Source organism: Pteronotus mesoamericanus, unplaced genomic scaffold (genome assembly GCF_021234165.1).
Source record: "Pteronotus mesoamericanus isolate MK-2021 breed Mesoamerican mustached bat unplaced genomic scaffold, CSHL_Meso_final contig_24, whole genome shotgun sequence".
In the NCBI taxonomy this organism is placed as follows: Eukaryota; Metazoa; Chordata; class Mammalia; order Chiroptera; family Mormoopidae; genus Pteronotus; species Pteronotus mesoamericanus.
In genome coordinates, this window is record NW_026555100.1 from 23,716,041 (window position 1) to 23,739,839 (window position 23,799).

The window sequence follows — 23,799 nt, forward strand, 5'->3', positions numbered from 1 at the left end:
TGTGGTGTAAAGAGGTGGTCTAGTTTCCTTTTTTTGCATGTAGCTGTCTAACTTTCCCAACTCTATTTACCACTTTACAATCACATCATCTTTTCTTTTTCGACAAACATGTATGAAATATGTCCTGTACACAAGTCTTATGGGGAGGAATTATCATTATTTCTATTTTACAGGTATGGAAACCAAAGCTCAGAGAGATGTAGTAATTCACCTCCAATCACACAGCTGGTATATACAGGAGGAGCCAGAGTTCGACCTCAGGTCTGTTACCCTAAAGGCTATTGTTTTAATATCATGATACATTCTCTACAAAACTGGATAAAATTTGAGTTTATTCTTTCTACTCTCCAAAAAGTGTCTCACTTTTTGGCTTCAACTTCATGATTGATTACCTTTAATATGACTGAATTAGGATCCTAATAAATGTTTGCAAAGTTACCTTTCAGTAAATCTAGTCCAATATCATGACAATGGTAAAAAAAAAAAGGAAAGAAAACTCTACTAGAGGTTATTATCTTATAAAAAAGAAAGCTCCACTGAGTAGTTCCAATACCATATATGTCCAAATCTTCCCCCCGGTCTTTAAAAAACAAAAATGTAGCTGAGAGAGGAGGAATTTGTTATTTTCCCAAGTGGGAGCAAGTTCCTCAGAATCCTTCAAGTGTCCAAAATGTATTTTAATGAAAGAAAAACAAATCATTGTGATTCTTTAAGAAAGACTTTAGTTACTTAACAGCATTATATACAAACAATTTTACCCTTACTTACAAAATCACATTGTAGGAATTCTAGAGTTTTATTCAATTTGAAAAAAGAAGAAGAAACCAAAAGCACAATGTGGACTTTCTAAATCTGAAAAACAAAAGGGCATGTAAACATTGCTTCAGAAAGTGTTCTCATGAAAGCAACTCAAGTATAAAAAATAAATAAATAAATAAATAAGAATTTTCCACATGTTACTGCTATGGTTTGATTTTTTAAAATTCTGTCTTTAATATAGAAAATTCACTTTTTCAATGCCATGAAGCATATTTCTATTTTTAAAAGCAAGCGTTAGAGATCATTTATCTCATCTAGAAGGTATATGCATAATCACATAAACTAAAAAGGTCACACTGAAAATGAGCAACACTTTTGACCTAGCTAGCTCTCTCAATTTTGGGAATTTATTCCACATATAAATAAAAAAAACCCCACGAGAACATGTGCACAAGAATATTAGTTGCAGCATTGTTTATGCTTACAAAAAACAAATAAAAGCTGAAGTAAAGGAATATTATGGGATTGTACGTGGCTATTAGAAAGATCGATATGGACTGATCTGGAAAGAATCCTAGGAGCTATTACTAAGCAAAAAAACAGCAGAATGCTAAAGAGTATTGTAGAATAATTCCCTTTCAGTTAAAAAAAAAAAAAACCAAAACACTCCAAATGGGCAGAGAAGTTCTCTTTATATGAAGGTTTGCATAAACATACAGGAAGGTTAACAGTAGCTCTCTCCTGGAGGGCAGGTGGGGAAGATCCACAGGAAAAGATGATTAAATTTTATTGTCTGACAACCAGCATGCATCACATTGGTGACTGAAACAACCAAGGAAGTAGATATGGCCCCAGGACAGATTAAAATCAGCAACTTTGAGATGCAATGTGTTCTCTTAAGTATCCAAAAACATGTCCACCTGGCTGCTGTGGCTCAATGGATTGAGTGCTGGCCTGCTAACCAAAGGGTTATGGTTCAATTCCCAGTCAGGGCACATGCCTGGGTTGTGGGCCAGGTACCCAGTAGGGGGCGTGCAATAGGCAACCAAACATTTACTTTCATGTTTCTTTCTCTCTCTCTCCCTCCTTTCCCCTCTCTTTAAAAATAAATAAAATTTTTTAAAAAAGTGCATCTAGATTTTACTATGATGAATTGGGATGCAAAACCACACAAAAGAAAGCTTTCCCCCTGATTTTTTTTTACTATCAAGAAACCCAGAGAGTCCAGAGCTTGTCTCATTCTCTGTGGACATCCCCCATGATATCCTGGAGCCAGATGGTAAGGCTAGATAATTATAAGATTTCCAGGCAGGATGCTTCAAACCCTGCCTCTGTCCTTCAGGGATTTGTCTTGATAACAAACCAGAAAGGTCAGAGAAAACAAAAGGTACTACTACTATCTCTTGCTTCACCATGTCTAATAGAGACTAGATTTTCTTTTTTGGCCCTGCAGACAACAGAAAGATTCCTACATAGGATTTACCCTTGTCTTGCAGTCACAGGCTGCATTACATTTCTTTTTTCCTAACATAGTAAAAATATAAATTACTGCCCCCAAAGCATTTTTATATACTGAGAACTTCAGATGAATATATCACAGAATTTCAAAACACTTTTTACAAAGGCAATCCATTCTCATATGGGGTATCCAAATGTGCTCTGTTTTAAATTTTCTCCATTTTCCACCTTGCTTGTTTATCTAGGCACCATCTAACACAATGCCTGAACAAAGAGACCAATTTAAGAGGCCAAGGGATCACATAAATTCAGAATTGACTTCTTTTTACCCACAGCACAACTTACTTTTTGGTATTGACCCTTGGTTACTGGGACAGATCAAAATAAGAACATTCCTCCTCAGTGTTCAATCACAAATGATGCAATCAGCAAGACTACGTCACTTCCAGTTCCCTAGGGGTTTCACATGAGAGGGGTCACAGACTGAATGAAATAGCCTTTTCCAAGAAGCCTGAATGGCACTTTCCAAGGGAATATTGATTTAAAAATGTACGGCCCATTAGATATGACCCACAATTTAAACCCTAAAATTGTTGAAAGGCAGTGATATTTACAGCATCCCATAAAATACGTTCCTTTAGAAAACATTTAACTTAAACTTATGGGAATAACCATACTAACTAAGTTACTAAAAAATTTTTTCTGAGGACTTCAGGCTAACTACAGAAGACCATGTTAAGATTTACTTGATTATATTCTAGAGTCACAAAATTGTCAAGGAGATCAAACAATCTATTAGAAGGTATTAGAAGTTCCTTCTAGTAGCTCATCTAACTTTTTCCTTATAATAATTAACTTTTAGGTCTTTTTGTGGGAGGGGTCCTTGTAATAATTAACTTTTAGTTCTTTATGTGGGAGGGGCAGTGAGTAGAAAGCCCTTTCCATTATTATTCTCTGTCCTCACATATATATTTTTTACTACTATTAACTTTCCATTATTTCTCTCAGCCAAGTATGGGCCTGGAGGTTTCCTCACAGGGGTTTTAGGAATTTCCCTCAGACAGGGATCAATGTTCAAAGTGCACTATTCATTTCTCTTTTCTTAAAGAACATTGCACTTGGGCTTTTGAAACACATTCCCCCAAATTACTACTAACTGGAAAAATAAAATACCCTGTGTATTCTATGATACACTTTCCAGTACTTGAATCCTAATATTAAGAAAGTTACATTTGAGAACAGATTCTAAAATTCAACGAAAGGCCATTTCTAACTACTAATGGTGCAATTGTTAAATATTATACTCCTGCTGCCATCTTGTGGTAATTGCTGAAATCTCTCCCTCACTCCCTCTCGCTTCTCCCACCCTATCCCCTCCTTACCCCCTTCTCCCTTCTCCCACCTCCTCTCTTACCCTCTATCTTCTGGATGGTGCCAAAATATATTCAAAATTTAGTAAGTCTCTTTTTAGGAGGTAGAAAGACAAACTGCACTCTGCTCTGAAAGAAAAATGGATCATTGCAAATTCTTCCTCCTGCCTATAAAATATTCCCCCCTTTCTCCTTTTTTCTCATTTATACACAAAGCCATTCTTTTAACAACATTTTTTAAAAATTTTGTCATTGTTTAGATTAATCTAGTGTATTCCTTCAGCAAAGGGAATACAGATTGTAGATAAATAAATTTGTATTTTATGAAAGATTTTCCCTCCCAAAGTTTTCCCCAGTTTTATTTTTACAAAGAAGTGGAAAAAAAAAAAAGGCATCATGTATTTCTGGGTACCAAATACCACACTGTCACCCTTCAGAGCCACAGGTGCCACCGACTTTCAGGATCTAAGGGAGAACTCTGGGGAAGAGCAGAGACACACACTGGGAAAAGAGAGCTGGCCCCCAGCAACCCCAGGCTGGGCGGAGACAAGTAGCCCAGTGTCCCTCTACTGTGTCCTGGCTGTCCTGTTCACCTATGAGCCCTGCTGTGGCATGGCAAAGCAATTCATAAATCTGAGAGGAAATCAGCTGGTTTTCTGATGCTATATTAAAATGATTAACTCTTAGTCAGACTGATGTATCATCAGAGGAGGAATATATGTCATAAAAGCCACCATTTCCATCTAACTCAATGTCCCCGCTCCAACTCCTGGGAAGAAGTTATGGGACAGCCCAAGAAGTCACCCAAAGATAAATACAGAGAGAACTCAATTAGCCAGAATGTCCCACAACAGGACAAGGGTGAGCAAGAAAACAATTCATTTCACTTTTTACTGAAAATGACTTGAAAACAATCTTTCCCCATCTTTACCTGTGTACTTATAACTATGTTAGATACATCTGTACTTTTATACTTTTTTCTTAAAACTTAGCCTTATTCTAAGACATAATAGCCCATGCAGCACGGATTTGATGTGATTGTAAGACATTTTCTTCCAACACTTATTAAAATTCCTAATTGTTAATATAAATAAATTCACTTGTGTATCATCCAGAAGCATCCCTGATGACACAAATAATATGAGCACCACACTTTGGGAAATGTTGCTCCAAAGTGTATGTGCTCACTAGAGTACAGTACAGTGCATCTAACAACTGTTATTTATAAATGCGTAGCTCCAAGAGTTCTGGGGTCAAGACTTTGAGTGCTTTAAAACCACAGTTCAGATCAGGGATTCTCAGACATTTTTCCTGCCGTGACTCACAAGATGGACGATGTTCCCATGTGCAACACACTCTTGTGAAAAGACAAGAGAGTCTGTGGATTATATGCAATTTCCTGCCATATATTAGTAATCCCACAAGTCAAAAAAACCCATTGGAATGCAAGCAAAAAGCTATCCCTTGGGAGATGCTTGAGAATGCACTTAGCCTTATTTTCTAAGAAACAAATAAGTCACAAATTTTGATTTTTTAATTATGATTTACTCATTTGAACCTCACAACTAATCGAATATATACCACTGTGTGCCACAACACCACAGCTAAAATCTGCCAAAGCAAGACACAGGATATTGTGTTGAATATTATAGACTTGTCTTATTCTCTGAGAGGTGACTTAATGGAATATGAATCGGTTTTATTCTCTAAAAGGTTCATTTGTTTCTTAGTACATTCTAGTTATGTGCTGCTCTTACCCACCCTGTAAAAATTACCATATGCAAAGAGAAAAGTATGGGAAGCTGAGGCTTTTATTTGGTTGGAATTTTTACTGTAAACAGACCTGGTTTCTACCCAGGGGTTTACAACCTAAGACATAACAAAATTTTCTATTTTGAGAAATTTTAGAATATCTAGCTAAGTTCCTTAGTGACTGTGTGATGCATGAAATTAGCATTATCCACACCATGAGGGCAATGAAAGGAATCAAGAAAAATATGAACATTTACCCAAAGGCTTTAGATTTGCTCATTAGACAATAACTGTATCATACAGTTGAAGAACTAGACCTACAAATGTTTGTAAGGTGAAAACATATAAGTATTTTTGAATCCCTATAAAGTTTATCAGCAGCATTTTTGCAGCATTAGAGGTCAGAATGCTCCAATAAAGACAAGTCTGAGGATTTAAGACACATTCTGAAGCACTCCCTAAATTGTGCTAGAAAAAAAGGTCAGTTTGAATTAGCAACAATTCTAACAGAGAATAATTTAAGAATGCAGTTGTATTATCTTTATCACAAGTAAAAACTTCAAACTAAGTCCTAATAAGGTAATTACAGCAGATGTCTTATTGGATTTGCCTTAATAAACATAAAATCAGCACACTCACGTTATTGCCTTGCACAACAAAGTGCTATCCATGTCTTCATATACATAACAAAATCAACTGAAATCAACTCCCAGTATCAACATATTAATGGCTTAGGACTAATTTCCAAAAATATGTCAAATCAATATGCACTTAAAGAATATTAAACATGCAGCTAACACATGGGACAAGTTACAAAAGGTATTTTTACTTTTTGTATTGACTTTCTAGTCAATATAAACTTTTATTTTCTAAGGTAGTATGGGTTTCTATTATATCACCATGTAAGAAACAATATAAAAATATTTAAAATAAAAGCAATAAAAGTATACTGAAGTGTGAGATCGACCAATAATGTTTATTGAGTAGTGCATAGTAAGGTTAAAAAAAAAAGGAATCTATTGTTTAATAACAACAATAAATAAAATAAGGAGATTAGTTCTACTTCAGTCTTTATAAATGAAAATAATTCTATTTCAAGATATACTTCTGAAAATAGCCATTTTTCATTGAGCAAACATTTTGAACCACTGTGTATTTCAATATGAACAATTAATAAATCGTTATCTTTAAAACTTTAGGAAATTTAAATCGTATAATATCTGAAATATCTAAAGACATGAAAGACTTTAAAAGGTTAGAATAATATCTTGACCAAGAACTCTGTTTTTTGTTTGCTGTTATATGATGTTTGCAAGCAAAATTGATCAGGCGGGGGTTACAGATGTCGGGCTGGAATAGAAGAACAGAAGAACCCAAAAGAGAGACATACAACATAGACAGATCCAAAAACAAAGAAAAGAAGGTTAAAAATTATCACTGGGTAAAAATAGAAGGTGGTCCTTCAACTAGGAGCAACAAAGTTTGGTTCTACTGCCAGTGCCCTCTTCTGAGAGGTAACTGCGGGCTGTGTGCCCCATAGCAAGCCTATGCACTTGACGAACTGCAAGGTGCCAGATCTATTTTATAATAACCGCCCTAGAAGTAAATTCTCCTTTTTCCAAGAAACTGATTTGGGCTAACATGGAGGAGTTTCAGAATAACAACGACTGTAAGTAGTACAAAATCATAAAATAAATAAAGCAGAAATTTGTGTGCATATATGTATACATATGCATACATGTGTACATACACATTACTCATACAGAAAACATGTACATATAGGTAGAACCTCTTTTCTCTTCAGGAACCCCCACAGAAGGGCACACCACCAAAGCCAGACTCAAGGTCAGTATTTCTTTTTGACAATTCCCAAACTTCTGAGCTTTCACTTTTGTGAAACAGGATATGCTATCCCTGGTTTATCTCAGAGCTCACAGTAATTTCCAAGAGCTACAAGAATCCTAGACAACATAGGGTCCTGAACTTTGATAAGCAAATTCTCAATGGCAAATGAAAATAATTATTCATACTTTTGAGTAACTATGAAATCACCTGAAACTCTTATCACCAGACAGGGTTTTAATGGACTCTCAGCATCTCCTACACCATGTGGTGAATGGCGTTTAGGCAGGAAAGAGGGAAAAGATACGGCATCTTTTGTTTTTTCAGGTCTGCTGGAAACAGCCTCACGAGGGTCAGTCAAACATCTAATGAATACATGTTTAAATATAAATGATCAACCTAAACTTTCAATCCATGATTCAAATAGAATACATTTTAGAAAATGTACATGATTCCAGACTTGAGCAAATCCTGAAGCAAAATGTCTCTGTCATAAATAATAAGTGTAAACGGATGATAAATTGAAGACATCAATTCACCAGCTCTGGAGCTGATGCAAAATTAAGAAATCTAACTATTCTCCCCATTTCTGAGATCCTGTCAAAGGCACTTCAGTAATTACTTGCTCAGTGTTGTCGTTACTAAAAGCAGGGTGCTACCCTCCTCCAGTAAAGCTTTGACTGAAAATAGGTGTGACAGTTTGTGCTCAGAACTTAAATTACATTTAAATATGCCATTACGCTTAAATAACATAAAAGACACAAGGCTTTCAACAAGCCATCCTACCCAAAATCTCCCCTCCTCTTCATCTTGCCTCCCCGTAAACTCTTGTCATAAATGTTATCCATCTGAGTAAACTAAATGAATGTCCTCTCCTGGAAGCTCCCGTTAATACAGCGCTACATTAATTGAGAAAGGGTAACTTGGTTAACATGTTGATGTGCTATCAGTTAGTAATAAATCCCTTCTGGTTGTCAGACTGGTAGGAATGAAGAGATTAGCATAAGGGATCTGCAAGGCAAAAGGCAAAGAGTACAGTGAATGGTACCCAAAAGAGGCAACCAAGATCATGTTCACAACTGTACTATTCATCAGCCTTGCCTATGGTATGACACAGAGTTGAAGAAGTCGGGTTAGGAGGGAAGAAGATTTTGGAAAAATGGGTAGATGACAATCCCAGGAGCAAGACAGTCTACAAAAATTCTGGCCTGGTGCAGCGCACCCAAGGCATAGGTGCTAGGGACAAAAGCTCATTCGTCACTTACTTGTTCACAAGGTCAATTTAGTTTTGACTCTAAGACTTTTTCCCCTATTTTAACTTAGAGGAGCTTCATTTCTTCCTATGGAAAGGATTCACCAGTTACTAAGATGGAATTGGCCCAGTTCCAAAGCTCTGCAGTGTAGCAGTTTGGAACTTGGCCTCTAAAAACTGCAAGATTTGAGTTTGAAACTTACAGCAATTGCTAGCTGTAAGATCTTAAACGCAAGTGACAACTTCTTCAGGCCTGATTCCTCTTGTGAAAAGTGTATGTTATTTAGGACTGTTGTGAGAAAACAATGAGCTACTGTAGGTAAAGAGCTTAGCATTGTGCTAAAGTTGCTAAGATTAGCTATCTTTATTACTGTTGTCGTTGCTTTTTTAAATTATTGTCTATTTTTTTATATGAACAATTACTAGGCTGGGCCCAGAACTCAGCTGGTACCCACTCATTTCATGAAGTTACTTATATTAAAAGTAGGCCAAATCCTTTGATTTAGTCTGCATGATAACCAGATCTGAATCAAATCAGAAATGAAAAAGGCAATGAGTTTTCTGGGGCATTCATCCCAAAGCATCCACGTCCCAGTGGAAGGAAGTTCAAGTTACAAATAATGAATTTACATCATCAAGAATCAAGGGATTTGTGACAAGAATAGCTGAAACGGCTTTGGAATATAATCTATTATGCCTGTAACAGATTAATACCGATTCTAGCCTTTGCTTAAGCCAATTTAACAACAACAACCTGTGCTAAATGGACAACCAAAATAAAGAATTTATGCATAAAAAAACTAAGGGAAAGGGTTAGCATATTAGGTAATTCTTGAGAGTATATGTAGGCAGGGCATCAAGAGTTCATAGAAAACCATGTAATATACTTGGATTTATTGGGCAAACAGTGGCATATAAAGTTAAAAATACCATCATTATCTCCAAAACTGCCTGCAGTTTTCCATGAAAGTCAATTGATCCCTACTGGTCATTTCTAAAGGGACTAAAAATGAACACTGCAATAAGTCAAATGTTTTCTTTTTAAACATGATCATCATATTGTACACTTGATACTTACCCTGAGAGCTCAGACCTTCCCTTTCCCTGGTATAATTTTCATCTAAGCATTCCTTAGATACTTAGATCATTCTTAATGGAGATTGTGCCTTCTACCCTCTGTGGACACATGGAAACCTAGTTAATTGTACTGACTTGATTACAATAGTCGGTGAATTCTCCCAATTCCTTCCATTGCAATAAATGCTTAAGATTGTTTTGTCACCTATTATGTAAATATTTTAGATTGCAATCATTTTCCAAAACAGTGATTATAGGCAAAAACTATTTTATCATTCTGCCCATCAAATTCAATTCCAGTAATTTTAAAATGTTTTTCTTGTTAGTATAAAAACTGGGTGTCCTGTAAAGTTTGAAACAAACCTGTAGCATGGAGAGCTATCATTCAAATTATACAGGAACTGCAACTGAACATTAACTTTGAAATAAAGCAGCCTCTTTCAGCCTGGGTACACCAATCAGAATGGCATAGCTTTTAACAAAGGATGCATGAGGTAATGGGGTATCTACTCCCCAAATATAAATACCTGAAAATTGGAAAACACACTTTTGTTTTGAAAGCATCTTGTTTGCTCTTAACTGTTGTATCCCAGAAACACTTTTTAAATTATTTCCTTTCTTGGCCAAAACATAAGGGGTGTCACCAATGATAATTAAGTTAGTACTGTCTCCTTTAAGTGTTAGGATGAGTACTTAATGCCAATGGTTACTATTCCCATATATTATACCTGTCAAAATTCTTTACACTCTAATGAGTCAGCTTGCTGAAAATATATCCCATGCTTCCATTTGAAAGTATAAAACTAACAGCCGAGTAGGAAAAAGTTTACCCTCTGTCCCAGTATAAATCAGCAACGAGAAGAATTAGGGAAAACACTCCAGCTACTTGCTTTAGACACATACTTGCGTCTGACCTCTACTGCGCATAATCCATTCTTACGATGAATGTTCTCATCCCTAACACGACTATGCTGGGGAGTAGGAGAAAGGGATAGAAAAAAGGAGGACAGGACAATGTGTACATCTGAAAGATAACCCACTTCCTCCCAGTACACGAAAAACTCTTCTCATTCCTAGAGAGATTTCTCATCAAGGACAGTTAAAGAAAGTGCTTCTTGGAGAGCCGGCTCCGGAATGAGAGTGGGCTTTGAGAGGGATCCCTCCTGCCCTCTCCAGGCCTTAGTGAACTCTCTGTGCTGTGCACGGGTGCTGGTTACTCTTCGGAGGGCACAGCCCGGACACAGAGGTCTGAAATTTCAAAAATGCGATAAAGCCCCAGCCCGTCAGCCCCGGGAGGCCAGCAGCTGCCGGGTGACCGCTGATGAAGTGGCTTCTTAAGGAGGTGGGCAGATTGATTCCAGCTGCTGCTGCGCGGGGCAGGGCAGCGGCCCTGGAATGTGCAGCCGGGCTGAGCGAGACGTTGCAGCAGCTTCCCCACCAAGGGCAAGGCCAAATAATAGCTCTGTTTGCAGTCTCGGCCTCAAGAAGGAAGAATACCGGTGTTCTACCTGACAGGGACTTTCAAGGCGCTCTGGGCCACAAAGGTGCCATGTGGACAGGGTCATTTTATAAGTGAAGTGTCATTCAGGAAATACAAAAACTGCCCCCTGAGATGTCTGTTCAGAAGGGGCCCACAGTTCCTAAGCGTTCCTAAAGCAAATCTTTTCTGCCTGATTCCTGTTTTTCTCCCAACACACTCCCAGCACCAGTCCCTCTTCTAATAAGGGGTGCCCTGCCGCCTCTTCTCCCCTCCCCCGCACTCAAATACAATAATCAATACGCAAGAGAAACAGACAAGGAAGGGGTGTATTGGTTTAGTGGCGGGCCCTGAAAGTCCTGAATTGGATGGAGACCCGGCAAGAGGAGATGCTCTTGGGAGTGCTGGCCTCAAAGTCAGAAATTAAGGGGGTGGTACTAATTTAGGGGTCCCCTGAGCCCCAAACTCAGACACCAAGTGATCTAAGAAGAGGGGGGGAGGTAAGAGGTAGGCGGGCATGAAGGCACGCCTAATGGAATATTCAATATCCTGCAAAATGCACTTTGAGCCATGCACTTCCAGAGACTAAAAGCCAGTAATGGGCTTTGGAGTCTGCACTTCCTCTCCCTAATGTCCAGAGGCGCTTTAATGCTGCAGCCAATCGATCGGCCTTCTCCGGTGAAGGCGGCGAGTGGAGCGCAAAGCTTCCTACTTGTGGCCAAAATCGCCCGACCTCCTCTACACACCACGGACAAGAGACACAGAACTTTGAACGGGCAGCATTTGGCTCCTAAAGTTCCCAATAGAAAGAAGGGAAGGATCCTGGAGACACCGGAAAAATAGCCACCTCCCTCTTCATCCTATCAAAAGGAAGGCAAACCAGGAAGGGGCATTTTCCACCCAGGGACAGGGCTGACCAATAGCACCAAACCTGCTTCAGGTGCAAGGTCACCAAGCCGCCTCCAAACCCAGACCAGCCAGACCAAGGTGTGGCGTTTCTGGAAGGGACACAAAGCAAACCAAACGAACATCCAAAAAGTAGGGTTTCTTTGCAGTTTCTTGCTGGCATCACAGCGGCCTGGAAAGAGACCCTGTGAACCCCACCCCCACACCTCCATTCCGGAGGACGAATCCCTGAAGAGGAGAAGAGTCACTGTCCTGCCTCCCCCTTCCACTGCCCTTGCGCCCTCCTCTCAGGGCGTGGGCTCCGGACAAGTTCAGTCCCTAAACTGAACCCAATCCTGTCCAGCCTTCTTTCGCCCCTCCCCAAGAGGCACAAGGGGCCCCACTGAGCATGCCCCATGGCCTGGGTCTTGGGGTCGCCTCAGGGAAGCTCTCCGCACCCCAGGATGGGCAGGGTTCTGTCCCAGGGTGGGTGCCCCCACAGGGATGTCAGGGGTGCACAAAGGAAAGGCAGCATGAGTGCAGCTGGGTGCTGAGTGACCAAGTGAGCGGGCGCGAGAAAACTTTCCGTGGTTCTCCCCACCCCCACGCCACTGGGGCGCGTCTCCCGAAGGAGCTCGCCTTTCCCAGCCCGGCAGAGTCAAGCACAGCACGTGATGGGCAGAAATAAAAATAAACACTTCCCATTCCCGGGCCGCCAGGGCCACCCCCACTCCGTGCGTGCAGGAGAGTAGCCCTGTGCTGACCAGCCCCCGCCGCTGCAGCCGGGCCCCCAGACCCAGAGCCTCCGCCCGGGACCGGCATCCGGGCCCACCCACCGGAGTGGTGGCCTTCTCTCCGGCCCGCAGCGCCCTGGCGCCTACCTTTCGGATTTGGTGAACTTCCGGAATGCCTGTCGGAGGTCATGGAAGGACCTGTACGTCTGAGGCTCAGCCGAGATACCCTGCGCCCGGGTGGTCCGGGGACCGATGTGGGTCGAGGGCACTGGCAGCACCGACTGGCATTTGTGGAGCTTCCTCTTCAGCTCCTGAATTTCCTCCTCCTTTTCTGACAGCCGCTTCTCTAGCTCTTTGATCCTCTCCTCCTTGAGCATGAGAATCTTGGCAAAGTCTTCCTCCAGCTCGCTCATTTTTTTTTCCCTGAGCCCCTCCGCAAAACTTTTTCTCCAGCAGTAGCAGTGGCTGAGACGACAGCCGGGCGAGGCGAGCGCAGAGTAAGTGAGTGAATGGGTCGCTAAGTACTAGCGCGCAGCAGAGTACTGCCCCTAATGCCGCGCCGGGAGCCGCTTTCTTCGATCCACTTCTGCTGAATGGACTAAACGCACCGAGGGAAGGATGAGAAGTCTAAAAGCGATGGAGAGGAGAGGCAGAGTGCTAATCCCCAGCCTCTCCAGGGAATAGGTGATTATCTTTCATTGAGAAACCAATTAGAGCTGCCCTTCCTCCCCTGAGACCCCCTCCCTCGTCCCCCGTTCCCAATCACTCCGTGAGAACACCACTCGCGCCACCCCACCAAGAGCCTGGTTCCTAGCTGGGAGGGTTGGACCAGAGAGCCCGATCTCACCCCATCACACAATAATCACTCTTCCATGCTATATGGTACCAAAGAGAAGGGGTGGGGTGGGGTGGGGGTAGGGGGGAGCTTTATGCCACTTGATCCTTGAAATAGCAACAATTACCATGTGATCCGACAGATGACGCAGCGCTTGTAACTGGAGCCTAAAGACTGTGTGTGTGTGTGTGTGTGTGTGTGTGTGTGTGTGTGTGTCCATAAATATTAAACTAACTTTAGACAGTAATCTGCATAAATCTACCTTTGTTTTCACCTTTTTCTTCTCATCTGCTCTGGATAATAAGGGTGGGTGCATGCATATGCTTCTTACTGTGAAGTCCTGTGGTTATGACCCCAACTAATAAGAATGACAGGGCAATAGCAGTTCCAGGTTTTTTTCAGTGTAAAATTTTACTGGAAATAGTGAACTAAAATTGTTGGTGGGGAAGTTGGAGGAATATGCATATGGTAATGAGCCAAATGTTTACAAGAAAAGAGAAAGGCCATGCGTTAGTTGTAAGGTTCTTAGAGTCTAGATTTTATTTCATCTGCTACAGTTAAAAGTTGTATATAGAGCTTCCCAATTACATCACAACATTGCCATGGTTGTGAAGTGGTGGATGCCAGTGCTTAACTGCTGGCTCAACCTCCTCGCTCCAGTTTGGGGAAAAATAGCTTCTGTGATCCAGATTTCCCGCCCAGCTGTGCATCCGTCACCTCACCCTAGGCTAATGAGGTGTTTCTGCCCTTTGGGGCCTGAGTATTTGCTAATTTCTACACTGTTTTTTATATGTGTATGCAATTGGGGACATTTTTCATAACATAAATCACTATTTAAGAGTTTGAGTATGTGGGAGAAACATTTCTTTGGGTAATAATCAACAAATTAGTAAAAATTTTTAAAGGAAAAATATAGATCCCAACTAATATATGAAATTATTCTCTCTGAAATAGTAACTTTCCCTAAAAAGACAGATCAATGTATAATCACTGGCTACTTATTTAAAAAAAAATTTTTTTTTATACCTTGTCTGAAATACCTCAGTAAAGCAAAAGCAGGCACAGGCTTTTGTTTATAAATAAATCTTAATATATATTTCATTATAGGGTTTTCTTTATTATTTACTGTTAGTTCTACTCATCTGATTATTTTAAATTAAAGACATTTCAAACCACATCTGAATGTCTTAATTGCATCAGATGATGGAGACTGACTTTGTCTACTCGTATTCGAGAAAGGGCCCTCTGTTTTGTTGATAGTTACTATTCGGTTGCTTCCATATATGAATAACTTAATCTGCTATAATCCTTTTAGAAACACTCAAAATGATTGACATTTAAAATACATTAGAAAAATAGTTTTTTCACATGCAATAATCTAGGCATAGGTTCAACTTTATGGAAGAGCCATAGATTTTGAAGGACACTTAGATTTTTTCAAGTCTCACACTATCTTAAGTGAAGATATTATTCAAATGCTTCTCATGCTTATTTAAAAAACGTTTAGATGAAGATTACACATACATACTCACCTCAAAACACTGAATTCATCCATACCTTATAAAATTAATCTTATTTTTGAATAAGTCAGTTTTAACTTAAGTAATGTTGACACCTGACATTAAATTTTAGACCATTGCCATAAGAAATATTTCAAGTACAAGGGACATTTGAGAAAAGACAGCCTTGTAGAAGAATATACCTTGAATTATTTAAAATCATAGCATTTTAGAGTTGCAAGCAACTTTGAAGATGAGGTAACCCAACATGCTCATAGTATAAGAGGGGAAGAGGAGATCTTGAAAGGTCAAGTCCAAGATCACCTAAGGGCAGAAGTTTGAATCCAAGTTGCCCACAGAGGGTACTTTCCCTACCATATTGCTCTTAATCTGAAACCTGATAATTTAGAAGTTCTACGATTCTGACAATCTAGTGTTCAAAGATGTGACTTTACCCTTTTTAGTTTGCATCAGTAAGTTTCAACTATCAAAACAAAAGTATTTATTTTTTTTTCCTTAAAGGAGAAGGTCGCCATCTAGTGCCCTTGGAGAAATTTGCTAAATAAAAATCTTAATCACAAAGAAGTGAGATACAGTCCTTAAATACCTGTAAGAGCCTCTTCACGTTTCATATTTGAGACACATAAAAAAAAAAATAAGCAAAATTTGGTGTCACAGTAAAACACATTTAAAAATAAAAACTTTTAAATATTTTAGCCACTGGACAATAATGACAGTGATGGTAAACATTTACTGAACGTTTAATGTGAGCCAGCACAGGGCTAACCCCTTTATGGGACTAAATGGTTCTCATCCTCATGGTGAGTCTATAAAATAGATAGCATCATTCACTCCCATTTTGCAGATGGGGAAACTAATGCTTAGCCAGATTAGGTAATTTGCCCATGATCATAGTACCCAGATTTGGCCCAGGCTGTCTTAATCCCCATGCAGCACTGCTTCCACCTGAAATGCACTCAGGTGTCCCCCTGTCTATCAGCCCAATGACATGCACACTAAAAGTTCTTTGTTAATTAGGACGCACTAAATTTAAAATCCCATAGAAACCCTGATGAGTTTCTAAGTGTCTGGCTTCTCAATAATCAATATCTTCCCAAGGTGGTTTTTTTTTTAATGATACTTTCCTTATTTCATATAATTTCAAATAATTCATTTTTTTTAAAGTACATGTACCTTCAAATGTTACGATGGCATTTTCCCTCAACCATAAGGAACACTTTTCTAAAGAACACCAAGGACGCAGGTTCAATCCCCAGTCAGAGCACATCCAAGATTCAGCCAATGAATACATGACTGAAACAAAAAATCAGTACTTCTTTCTCTCCCCCCTCTCTCTTTTTTTCTTTTTCTCCCTCTTCCTCGCTCTCTAAAATCAATCAGTAAATTTAAAACATGTAAAGAACCTGAAATTCCTGTTCTTCAATCTAGGTCACTGTCATAAAAATTTTTTTAAACAATAAAACTGACTAAAACTCAGTCCACTTTTATTGTTGCTATATAACCAGGAATTCTAAACAATGTCGGTGGTAAGACACTCCCCTCCTCAAAGGTATTTTATTGGTCTAAGTTCAAGCAATTTCTGCATTTACTGTTGAGCAGGTGGACCACTCCCATCGCCCCACTCCTGGAACAACACTGACCTTGCTGCACGTTCCAGGGATCCAGAGCAAAAGTAAAAATAAAAATGCAGATAGGCAGGGAGAAAAAATTCAAACCATCTCTCTGTTTTTAACATCTTACAGCCAAACATCTTTCTTGGTTACAAAAATGACTAGTATTTGTGGAAAACTGCATGTAATACATTTTCCATCAAGGGATACAATCGGTGAAGGAAGAGGACTGGACTTGGAAGCAAAAAATATGTACTTATGTCTCATTTCTATCACTTCCTCAGCGGTGTGCTCTTCGGCAAATCCTTAAACTTCACTAGGAATCACTTTCCCCATTGCAAAATGGGAAGTGGGAATCACCTGGGGTTCATTTCATCTTCCCCACCTTCAATGATTGTGTGGAATTGGGCTTTCCCTGTGACTCATATGTTGAAATTATCAATCTGTTCTTACAGATAACATTCATTCATGAACCTCAGCTGAGTTTAAAAGGTTGCGAAGAAAGAAATAAGATAGAGTCTGCTTGGTCCTATAAAGATTACAGTGAACTTTGTGGTTAATAGAAGCTTGGAGTATTTTCAGTTAATTTTACATTTTACTGGATTTGGCTTTACCATTGTTACCTAAACCATGTTTTTGTGACTGTAAAGTGTGGTCACACCTTGGGCAAGATAAAGCTTTAAGTCCTGAAACATACCCACATGTCTGTTAACCACTGCACAGAATGTGAAAAATAGCAAACAAAGTTAAAGTCGCCTCAGTTGAACAAACTTCAAAATTAGTCAATTTCCATTTACTTAAGTTATATAACAAGTGAGTTTTTTTTAAATATGCCCCAAAAGTAAAACATACATAAATGATTTCCTATTGATGTAAATGGAGATCTTTCTCATGATGCAGCAAGACCATTGCCTTTTATGATTTTCTGTAATATCTATCTACAGGTTTGAAAACAATTCTTCCCCAAAACTCTGAAAGGTAAAACTAACAGAAGATGGTACTTAAATATTGTAGGAATCAAATTCCACAATATATTAATACTCTTGGACTTGGAATATGGAGACAGAGATGCTGTGGGACTTAAGGCAAATAATTTTATTTCCTGGAGCCTCAGCTTTCTCAACTATAAAGTGGAGATATGAGTTCCCTGGCTGGTGTGACCCAATGGAGTGAGTGCCAGCCTGCAAACCAAAGGGTTGCCAGTTCGATTCCCAGTCAGTGCACATGCTTAGGTTGCGGGTCAGGTCCCCAGCAGGGGGTGCTCGATAGGCAACCACACATTGATATTTCTCTCCTTCTCTTCCTCCCTTGCCCTCTCTCTAAAAACAAATAAAATCTTAAAGTAGAGATATGAATAATAAATTCTCTTGCACCTGGGCCTTTAAGGTTAATATAAAGTAAGATGAAAACAAGATGTCATTATTTAAATATGACCCTATAATTAAAATGACAATGTATCGTCATTTCAATTCTTGGCAGGAAAGAAACTCAGCAGGGGGCCAGAGCGGATAGTCTTGGTGGTGGTGGTGGTGGTAATATTTATATACGTGCACCTTCTCCAGTTATTCAAGCACTACTCAAAGTACTGCTGTGAAATTATTTTTGCAAATGTTATTAAAGTACCATGTCAGTTTGTTGACTTTAAGGTAAAATCAAAAAACTGACTTAGGACTTCAATTACATTTTGGGTGGGCCTGGCCTAATCAGGGAAACCTTTAAAAGGAATTGGTATCTATCTGAAGAGCAGGGTCCTGAGTGTGAGAGGAATTTGACTTGAGGGAGATTCCCTATTGCTGCCTTTGACGACAGAAGGGGTAACATGACAAGGGATGCAGGTAGACCCTAGGTGCTGCGAGAAGCCACTGACTGACAGCCAGCAATAAAATAGGGACCTCCACCCCTACATCTGCAAGAACTGTGTCTTATTACAACCATAAGAGATTGAAAGGGAGCCCAGAGCTCCCAGTGAGAAAGCAGAATGGTTGACATCTTGATATCAGCCTTATATGACCTTGAGCAGAGGGTCCAGCCATGTTATGTCCAAGCTTAGCTCCAGGACTGGGAAATAACAAGTAAGTATTTTAGGTCTCTAAATTTGTGGTAATTTGTTAGACAACGTGATAAAACTAATGAATTGCTCAGCTACCATTAAAATATGTTCATTAAAATGCCAGATCTATTTTACCACTCTCAGATGCCTGACTTTAGAAAAGTCATTATTCGTGAAACTGCTTTAGTACACTTCAAAAACGAATACTCAGGGACATAAAAAGTTGTTATAAATTATAAACTGCTTAAAGCAAACAGATGACAATTTGAATAGTCTAAGTATGGTAAACTCTCTTCCATAAAAGTTATATATGTTTAAAGCTGTACCTTATGATGAATGAAATATAAATCCTCCTGACCATAGGTTCTAGGAAGGATTGGAACCATTCACGAGTTTAAGTTACTACAGGGTAGAAACATTACTGCAGTTTACCTTGTTCATTGAACTAGCTCGGTAACCTTGGGCAAATTATTTCATCTGCCGAACCTTAGTTTTCTCATCTGTAAAATAGCAGTTCTTTCATAATATAATGTGTTTTTGATAAGGTGTTCAGCTCTGAGAATACATTTAAATAATCTTGGATTTTCATTAATTAATTAGATATTTCCATAGTCATCCATGGAAATTAGGTGCCTCTACATCTGACTGCCTTCCAGGTTCAGGAACTAACCAAATCTTTGAGAAGAGTTGTGGGGAAAGAGTACAAATCCTTTTCCAAGTTCGGTTTTTTATTTGATTTGACTAGATATTTTGGTTTGATTTTTAATAGGAGAGAAGCTGGATACATCTACTTGGAATATCTTTTAATAAATTATAAAATTTTGAAAATAGATACATAGAATTCAAAAAACACAAAAGGATACACAATAAAAGTTAAGTCTCCCTCCCATTTCTGTTCCTCAGTTACCCAGACCTGCTTTACAGAGACAGCCATTAGCTATCACCATTAACTGTGCAAGCCTCATTAAATATTATATTCATATATAAGCACAGCTGTATATAAATATACATTTTTACACAAAATTGACACAAAAGACTCAATCCCTGGTTTGGATGGTAGCCTACTGCCTAACTTAGTGCTATTATTTTCTGGCTTCCAGATCATTATTCCAATGTAACATGATACAAGTATCCTGTTTTGTGCTAAAATGCTCACTAACAAGGCAGAAAGTCTGCATTTAGAGAGCGTGTGCCCTCCTTCATAGACATTATTTGCAGTTCTTCTTAAGCTTAAAAAATGAGCATTTGTTGTTTTATTCAGTATTTCAGTAACAACTTCAGAATGGTGTGATATTTTGAGAGAGCAAGCCAACCATTATTATATATGTGTGTTTTTTAAGGAAATGCATATAAAGATAAAATCATCTCTGGTCCTAATTCTCACCACTTGCTTTTTGTTGATAGGGACATTCATCTGTGCTTACTTCCGGTTATTTCAAAGTAACAGTTCCCATGCAAAAAAAAAAAAAGCTAACAAGCCATTACTAGGTATAAGGAGCACTATATTTTAACAGTCTCTCAACCCTAATCATCATGATATTTTTGGTTTCTAATCAAAACTGCATGGTTAGCTCGATAGTTTATTTGCTATTTCTGATTTGATGAGGACACATTTGTTTGTAAATTAATTACTTTCTCAAAATACCTATTCTTTTATTATAAAGACACATAACTTATTTTTATAGCTGTAAAAAAATAGTTCCAGTGAACCTACGGTATTGCAGAAGAAATAAAACTCCCCTATTTACAGGTAGCATCTCCTGGTGCCATACTGATTACACTTTCCCATCTGTGTTATATTGGGCTCTGTTTCAGCAGCCCTAATAGAAGTGGGAAGGTGGAAGAAACACTCAAAACTTTCGCATCATAATTTTAAATAATTGCATTAGTTATAATGAAAAATCTACCTTTGCACTGAAAAGTGCTTTGGCTCAGCAGATTCTCCCCTTCCCACAGCATCCTTTTCAGGCACCTGCAGTCTGCAGAGAACAAAGAGGCAGCAAAAAGACAGAGGATATTGAACCAAGAAGACACAGTACCCTCTACCCTTCATTCAAGACTTCACCTAATAATGGGAGATCATTTTACAATGCACAGACAAGCAGACATTACTCAGACTGTGGCTAAAATCATCAGTAAGAAACTCTGCCAGGAATACCTTAGTGTAACATGAGGTGGTGCTGGATGTGTGTGTATGTGTGTACTGTGTGTATTCCAGTCACAGTATTTTTCTTCTAAATTATTTTCTCTACTTGGGGTATGTCAGTGAATAAATACAAACTCTTCCTTTAAAATTGTCTCCATTCTGAACATTTGGATATTTTAATGGTAAGAACAGAACCTTGTTCTTTAATGGTAAGAACAAATGGCATTTGTTCTTAATATCACTTGGAAAGTATTATGCTCAGTGAAATAAGCCAGTCAGAGAAAGACAAGTACCATATGATTTCACTCATATGTGGAATCTAATGAACAAACTGAACTAACAAGGAAAATGGGGACAGACTCATAAATGGTGAGCAGGATGAGAGCTGTTAGAAGGGAGGGGATTGGGGAGCTGGGCGAAAAATGTGAAGAGATTAAGGAAAAATAAACCTCATAGACACAGACAACAGTTTGGTGATTACCAGAGGGAAAGAGGGATGGGGACAGTAGAAAGTGGGGATAAATGGCGCTGGAAGAAGATTTGACTTGGGGTGGTGCACACACAATGCAATACACAGATAATGTATTATAGAGTTGTACACCTGAAACCTATATAATTTTATTAACTAATATCATCCCAATAACTTAAATTAAAAACAACGAAGAGGAAATGCCACAAGTTGCTGGGGACTGAACTCTAGCACATTATTATCGATCAGGTGGGGATCAGACTCTATGGTGTCATTATCGATCAGCAGTGGCAACTCCCTCCCCTCCATAGCCAGATTAACTGACTGACCTTTTGTGCAAATTTCAAATTAACATTCTAGGAAAGATGCAGGAGAAGGGCCATTTATATCAGGAATCTTATTTCATTAAGAAAGATATTACAGATCTGACATTCTTTCTTTGAAATGAAAATTAAAAATAAATGTTTGTGTAAACTAAGCAGATGTACTGGGTTTCATTCATTCAACAAATATTTTTGCTCACTTTTCTACAAGTCCTAGGCACTCTGCTACAACACTGAGAAGGTGTGTTGGGGTGGGGGATATGGGCGAGAAGTATAAAGAGAGAAATAAAGTTGCTAAGAAGAAAGCTAAAATTATCAACATCTAATTTGACATATGTCCACTTTGTTGAAACCAAAGACCTAATGAGCCAAATTAAAGAATTAGTTGATTTTCTATAATATAGTTTATCAAAACTTTAATTAAGGAGGAGTCTCTCTTTTTCAGTCTATACCTGAGAATATGTTTATCGATGAGAGAGAGAGAAAGAAACATCAATCAGTTGCCTCCCCTACATGTCCCAACCGGGGATAGAACCTGAAACCTAGGTATGAGCCCTGACTAGAAATTGAACACACAGCACTTTTTGGTTCACAGGACAACACTCCAACCTACTGAGCCACCCAGCCAGTGTAGGAGGAGTCTTTTTTAATAGTATATGTACAATCCCTTTGAATGAATTTTTCTATGAACATGGCCTCTGAAAGCCATAGGTAACTGTTTGAATGAGGTATCACAAGGTAGTGGGGCTGGTGTGGGCAAGACAAGGCCATCTGCTTGTTAGTAAGAACAAGTGGAGGGCTTTTCAGAATGCCTCCCCAATGACAGCTTTTTATCCAAGGGGGCACAGAGGATTTTATAAAATGCCAGAGCAGGGAAATATTGCAGTAAGTAACATAGAAGACTTCAGAGTTGATATCTGAAAACAGCCAAGCACTACGAATGGCACCAGTAAACTGGTACTACAGTCTTCTCAATGGATTTTACGTTCACTTAAAATTAGCCTCTTTTTTTTTCACTTCTATAAAAACTGCTTTTTCCCTTGTGATTGTGAAAATTCATTCACCAGAAAATCAGGTTAAAATGATTAAATTGCAAAGAACACAGGGGTGTACCTCTTTGCAAATAATTGTTTTTGAATATTTTGAGTAGATACCCAGAAAAGGGATTTCTGGGTCATATGGTCACTGTATTCTTAGTTTTTTGAGGAGCCTCCATACTGTTTTCCATAGTGGCTGTACCAATTTACACTTCTACCAGCAGTGACTGAGCCTTTTTTCACTACAGTATTATTCATGGGGGCCAAGATATGGAAATAACTGAAGTGTCCTTCAATAGATGAAGATATGGTGCACATTGGGTTGGCCAAAAAGTTCATTAGATTTTTTCCAAAAGATGGTTCTAGTAGTGCTTAGTTGCCTTTAACTTCATTTGAAACAATTGTTAAATTGTATTATGACAGCTGTCATATCAGTGTGCATTTAAAAAAAACATCAAAATTGGTGAATTTTTGTGTACCCATTTTAATATTGAAAGTGGAAGAAAATGAGCAACATTTTTGGCATATTATGTTTTTTTATTTCAAGAAATGTAAAAACAAAACTGAAACACAAAAAAAGATATTTGTACAGTGTATGGAGAAGATGCTTTGACTGACTGAACGTGTCAAAACTGGTTTGCAAACTTGTATGTTGGAGGTTTCTCACTGGCTGATACACCACAATCGGGTAGACCAGACAAAGTTAATAGCAATCAAATTGAGACATTAATTGAGAAAAATCAACTTTATACCACATAGGAGATAGCCAACATACTCAAAATATCCAAATAAATAAAGTTACTGGTGAAAATAAAAAATGTGTCTTTTATTTTATGGATATAACTAAACAGACTTCTTGGCCAACCTAATATGTACAATGGAATGTTACTCAGCCATAAAAAAGATGAAATACGGCCATTTGCAAGAACATGAATTGATATTGAGACTGTGATTTTAAGCGAAATGTCTGTCATAAAAAGTCAAGAACTATGTGACTTCACTGATATGTTGGATATAAAACTAGAAGTAACAAGTGCACAAACAAGACAAAAACTCACAGACAAGGAAAACGGGCAAGAGAGGTGGGTTGGGTAAAGGGTAAAGGAGATCAAATATATGATGATGGAAGAAGATTTGACTTTGGGGGTGGGCACACAATGCAATGTATAGCTGGTATATCATAGAATTGTACACCTGAAACCT

At 38.7% G+C, this 23,799-nt stretch overlaps 1 protein-coding gene across 1 annotated transcript in view; it reads right to left on the reverse strand.

Annotated features, from left to right (window-relative positions):
• The window catches only part of PRKG1 (protein kinase cGMP-dependent 1), a 1,177,478-nt gene extending 1,164,158 nt beyond the window's left edge, over positions 1-13,320 (reverse strand). Inside the window, exon 1 of the mRNA XM_054572784.1 lies at positions 12,754-13,320. Within this exon, the coding sequence (XP_054428759.1) occupies positions 12,754-13,019 (266 nt within the window). The 5' untranslated portion in view covers positions 13,020-13,320. The remainder of the gene's footprint in view (positions 1-12,753) is intronic.
• Positions 13,321-23,799: the final 10,479 nt, after the last annotated feature.